Raw genomic sequence first — 5746 nt, forward strand, 5'->3', positions numbered from 1 at the left:
ATGCATAATCCTAAACCATGACTTAAGAGCCCATGGCCTTACACATGGCTAGTTCTCAATGAGTAGCTGTTGGTTTTACTTGTGACCTCCCACCGGAGTCCACACATTGTTCTTTGTGTGCTGGAGACAAAAACTGTCTCCTGTGTGTGAAGGCAAAGCTGCCCTCACTTCAGTGTGCACGAGAGCCCCAGGGGTCTTGTTATACTGCATGCTTTGATTCAGGAGGCCAGGGTGAGGCTGGAGAGTCAACACTTCTGCCAAGTTCCCCGGTGCTGCCGATGCTGCTGGCTCCTGGATCAGGCTTTGAATAGGAAGACAAGCCCAAGATACCTCGTTCATGGTCCCGTAGCCAAGCAGCATGTCTTCATGCACCGAGAGCAAACACACATATTGCAGAAGAGCAGGACGACAGGAAGAAGCTGAGCTGGCACCAGGGTCCTGCCATGGCCAGGGCACAGAGTCATTGCAAATAAATGCATGGCCCACAGCCTGCTTTCTCAGAAAGGGCGAAGGCAGGGGCCAGCTGGCGGAGCAACAGCAGTGCAACGCTCTATAAGGCTGGATCCACGTGTGAAGGTCGAGGTTCATGCCCAGAGGCCTCCCTGTACATGTCGGGCATGCATGTGCCCATGACCTTGTCTGGCTCAGACTGGGCGGGAGGGAGTACTGCAAGAGGACCTTGTTGGGAGTGTCATCTCATCCCTTCTGTCTGTCTGTCTCATGGGGAAAAAAAATAAGGTGAATAGGGGCCAGTAGGTGGCTTGGTGATTAAGGAGCTAGACTCCCACATGGCCAACCACAGTTCAAATCTCAGACCTGGTGGCTTGAAAATCATGCCAGGTGTGTGTGCATGGGTGCCCACCCAAGGTCCTAGGAGGAGAAGGGAGGAGAAGGGATTGTGGCATGGCCAACCCCCTCGGGGGATGATTTTTCACTTTCCCTCTCACAGTCTCTGCCTGTCCATTGAGCGCACAGATCTTACAGCAAAATCTTAAAAAAAAAAAAAAGAATAAACTTTAAACATAAAATAAAACTTCAATTAGTAAAACAAACAAAAAAGAACATAACAAAAAAGCAGGACAAATGTAGACTTAATAAACATTTGTTCATTTCCACACAACAGAGTTAGGATCTTGCAGCCCAGGTGAATGCCCACTGTGGTGAGCACAGGCTTTGCCTGATACAAATGGGAAGGTGTTTTTGAATTGATAAATGAGTGAATAAATACTCAATAACAATGGAGATTCTCCTGACAAAAAGTTATTTTTTCAGTGGAAGCATTGGTTTTACAAAAAAAGAATTATTCTGGGGCCAGCAGATGACGTAATGGACGTAGCTAAACTCCCACATGGCTTACTGCAGTTTGAGTCCTGGACCCGGCAGCTTGAAACTCATGTTAGGCACGTGTGCATGCATACCCAAAATCCAGACTCCAGAGAATGGAGGAGAGGGGATTGTGGCATGGCCACCCCCCCAGGGGGTGATTTCTCACTTTCTGTCTCTCTGTCTCACAGGTAAGCACACGTGCCCTATTGCAAAAATCTCATTTAAAAAAAAGGATTATTAATTCATGTATTGAACAATGTGAATGGTCATCTATGATGTGCCAGACATTGCTCCAGGGGCTAGGAGCAAGTCTGCATGTAGCCTTCGTGGCAATAGACACTGACAGGTGATTAACAAACAGGAAGCATGCCACAGAGGAAAACAAGGCACGAAAAGAGGAATACAGGGTGTGCTAGTGTGAGAGTTGGCCAGACAAGGATTCACTACCAGGTGGTGTTGGACTGAAGATCTCAAGGAGGCTGGGGAATAAACCATGATACAGGCAGATGGAGCAGCAAGTGTAAAGGCACTGGGGTATGAGAGGGTCAAGGATGTTTGAGACCAGCAGTTAGTGTAATGGCTATGTCACTGGGCTCCCATGTAGTCGACCACGGTTCGATACCCAGACCCGATGACTTAAACTCACGCCGGGTGCATGTGCGTGCATGCCCAAGATCCCAAGAGGAGAATGGAGGAGAAAGGATTGCAGCATGGCCATCCCCCCTGGGGGGATGATTTCTCACTTTCTGTTTCTCTCTCTCTCTCTCTGTCTGTCTGGAGAGTGCACGTGCCCTATAGCAAAAACCTCTCCCTCCGCCCCCGCAAAAAAAAAGGATGTTTGAAGAACAACGAGGAGGCCACTGGAGCTGGGGTGGAGTTAGTGAGGGTCGAAACATGGAGCTTATCCTGTATTTTGTTATCACAGGACTCCCTGACAATTCTCAGTGAAAAGAATAACTATACCAAACAACATGGTGCTTACAGTAAGAGGCAGCATTTGAGGATGCACCAGATTAAATCTGGATGACTAGAATGTTTTGAAACCCTTGAAGCTGTTGACAATAAATAACCAAGTAGTAAAGTCAGTGAAAAGAACAAAACACAAATATTTTGACACTTACAAGTGTTACAAAGCTCTCTGCTGCCCATGTGAAAGTCAGAAGGCTGCTTTTTGCTCAGGTGACAAGCCCAGATCACCTCCTGCTTCTCTAAAACTTGTCTACCTGTCTCAAATGTAAGCACCACTTTCTGCTTGTCCACCTGTCTGGGAGGAGGCAGGTGGGGCTGCAGGTGGGTGGCAGCATGTGAGCTGGTGTCTGAGCTGGCAGGTAGTGACCCAGATTATAATCTAAAATGAAGATAAAGGGAGCCAGGACTTCATAAGCTCAAGTGTCCTGTGAGAATGTGTTTGTACGGCTGGGTCAATTTAATTAAAATCTACCTCGTGCAGACAATTTGGGGGAAAAGCTGCACACACCAAAACCAACCCATGTTTCTTTTAAGCTTTTACCTTGCTCGGGGTAGTACCTGGAGCTTAAATATCACGCGACCGATTTGGGTTTTTCTTAATGACATATGACAGACAGGAAGCCACGTCTATCATTCTGTAATGGATGGTTTTAGGCTTTGATCTACTAGGAAATTAGATGTTGTATGTGAGTCCCCTCCTGCTGTGCCAGCCAGGGTGTAACCCAACATCTACACACTCACATGCACGTACACACACACACACATGGGGACACGACCTTCTTACTTACACCACGTTAAAGAGAGAGGCCCCAAGGCTGAACCTTGCTTAACAGGCCAAATAACGCCATCATCTTAGATATAAATGTTTTGCTCAAGAGTTTCAATTTTGCGCAGTCCAGTTTATTTTGTAAATTTTGCTCTCGATGTTGTAGACTAAGAATGAGCAACTACTACTGCTTTGCAGTAAGCACTGTAACTCATGTGGGGCCCACATTATCCCTAGGAGGAGCTGTGACACCCCATTCTGTGGGTCAAACACACGACGACAGGCGGGGCCGGTCCTGGCACGGCCTCACAGAGCTAATGGGGGCGAAGTGGGGTTGGAACCCATGTATGTTGCCCTCCCCCACCCCCAGTGTGGGCAGCTGGTAAATAAGAGCTTTGGCATCAAGGCAGGTCTGGGTTCAATCCTTTATCTGCCACTTATTGATTGAATGATGATGGGCAAGTGCTTCACTCTCTCTGCCTCAGTGTTTTCATGAACATAGTTGCCATGAGAATTAAACATAATTCTGGGGCCAGGAGGTGGCATGGTGGATAGGGCGTTAGATCCCACATGGTTGAGTCTATGGTTCAAGTCCCAGACCTGGCAGCTTAAAAATCACCCTGGGTGCATGGGTGTGCATGCCTGAGAGAATAGAGAAGGGATTATAGTATGGTCATCCCCACCCCGTGAGGGGTGGGGTATCAATTTTTCACTTTCCCTCTCTCTCTGGCAAGTGTCGCACTCTAAAGCAAAATATCTAAAGGTACCCAAAAAAAGGAAAAAGAAAAATAAATGAAAAGGTAAATAATTTTTGGGATCAGCAGAAGGTATAATGGTTACATTACTGGACTCCCATATGGCAACTGTGGTTCGAGTCCTGGACCCAGTGGCTTGAAACTCACACCAGGCATGTGTGCGTGCATGCCCAAAATTCAGAAAGGAGAATGGAGGAGACGGAATTGGAGCATGGCCAACCCCCTAGAGAGTGATTTCTTGCTTTCTCTCTCTGTCTCTCTCTCTCTGTGTGTCTCTCTGGCGAGCACATGTGCTGGATGGCAAAAATCTCTTTAAAGAAAAAAAAGAAAAAGAATTTTGTATGGTGCCTAGCCCTGCTATAGAAGACCCTTAAAATTATTAGTACTATTATTCCTGTGATGCTCAAAGTAGAGCCTGAGAACCAGCAGCATCAGCTTTATTACCTGTTGTTGTGCATGCAAATCTCAGGCACCACCCCAGACCTCTTCAGCCCGATTCTGCATTTTAACAAGGTCCCCCGTGATTCTAATGCACTGTGAAGCTGAAAGGCCATTCTCTATACTTCACTGATTACACCAAACTGACAGATGTGATCAAACTGCCAGCTGCCAGGCCCAGCTAGGCACATAGCCTTTGCTGGGCTGCTCTTCCCACCAAGACTTCCTGAGAGAGCAAATCTTTGTGCTTATTAAGCCAGAGTCTCCTGTCCAATGCACCTGTGTCTAAGCATCTGTGTGACATACCAGGGCTGGTAATCTCATCACTTTCTCTATTTACATCTAAGTATGTACTGAGAACCAACTAACACATACCCAAAATATTTTGCTAAGATTGGATCCAATCAACTACTGATTACCAAGAACAAAGATAAATAGCATAATAACAGAAACAAAAACAATATCCTTTGCATTTTTGGAAAAATAAAAGGTGAGGCAATTAATCTCAGGCCTCCCAAGCTGCAAAATGTCAACGTCAGTACTTTTCTGGGAGTACCTTCTATTGTCATCAAGCTCTATAGTTTACCAAAGGCTTTCATACGCGTTATCTCTGTCAACCATCAAGCCGTCTGGACAGTCGGTATTCCAGAACACTCAGGCAAGAGATAATATCTGTTCTGCATTGTTGCCAAATAATATTCTGCAAGCCTAGTCACCTTTCCCAACAATAGCACAGTTACCAAGGAGAAGACTCTGAGGAGTAAACACCAGGCAGTTTCACCTCTGACCTACAGGTGAGCACTGAAACATGCCCCTCTGAGCCGGCTTGCCTTAGACCAGACCAGGTGTGGTTCCCGGGGCCATGTTTGTGAGTGTGTGTGTGTGTGAGTGTGTTGGGGGTAGTGCTTCTGCACCAGCACATCTTACACATGTCCGAGGGATCTGCCTAAGCCATGACAGGCGGGGTGCTCACGAGCACTGGCCTTCATTTTCTTCTAGCTCATCAAGGGTGCTGCACTCTCCCCTCCCTTCTGCCATCGAATGCATGGCTTCACTAACTTGGAGACCTCCAAGAGGCACCAGGCCTGGGGCTGCCACCTGCCCATGTCTACTTGATCCATGGGATGAACTTTTAACTCAATCTCTGAGAATTAACATGATCCTTAAATTAAAATTTAAAAAGCCAAACCCAGATAAACTCTTCAGGCTAAGTGTGTGATAGCTTTGAAAATACCTCTAGTGAGGGCCTGTGTGTGCATGCAAGCTCAAGATCCCTAGAGGAGAATGGAGGAGAAGGGATTGCAGTGTGGCCACGACCCTCCCCCTCCGCCGGGAATGATTTCTCGCTTTCTGTCTTGCTGTCTCTCCAGTGAGCACATGCACCCCCAAGCAAAAATCTCTCTCAAAAAAAATTAAAAAAAAAAAAAAAAAAAAAGAACTCCACTGTATCAGCTGCAAAGGACAACAGGAGAGCAGAGGCAGCCAGGAGGTG

The 5746-nt window shown here is 46.8% G+C and overlaps 1 protein-coding gene across 1 annotated transcript in view; it reads right to left on the reverse strand.

The window, feature by feature from the left end:
- Window positions 1-360, reverse strand: part of RIN2 (Ras and Rab interactor 2) — a 37166-nt gene extending 36806 nt beyond the window's left edge. Inside the window, exon 1 of the mRNA XM_014582171.1 lies at window positions 169-360. Coding sequence (XP_014437657.1) covers window positions 169-360 — 192 coding nt within the window. The remainder of the gene's footprint in view (window positions 1-168) is intronic.
- Window positions 361-5746: the final 5386 nt, after the last annotated feature.

This window comes from Tupaia chinensis, unplaced genomic scaffold, assembly GCF_000334495.1.
Source record: "Tupaia chinensis unplaced genomic scaffold, TupChi_1.0 Scaffold142716_1, whole genome shotgun sequence".
Lineage (NCBI taxonomy): Eukaryota > Metazoa > Chordata > Mammalia > Scandentia > Tupaiidae > Tupaia > Tupaia belangeri.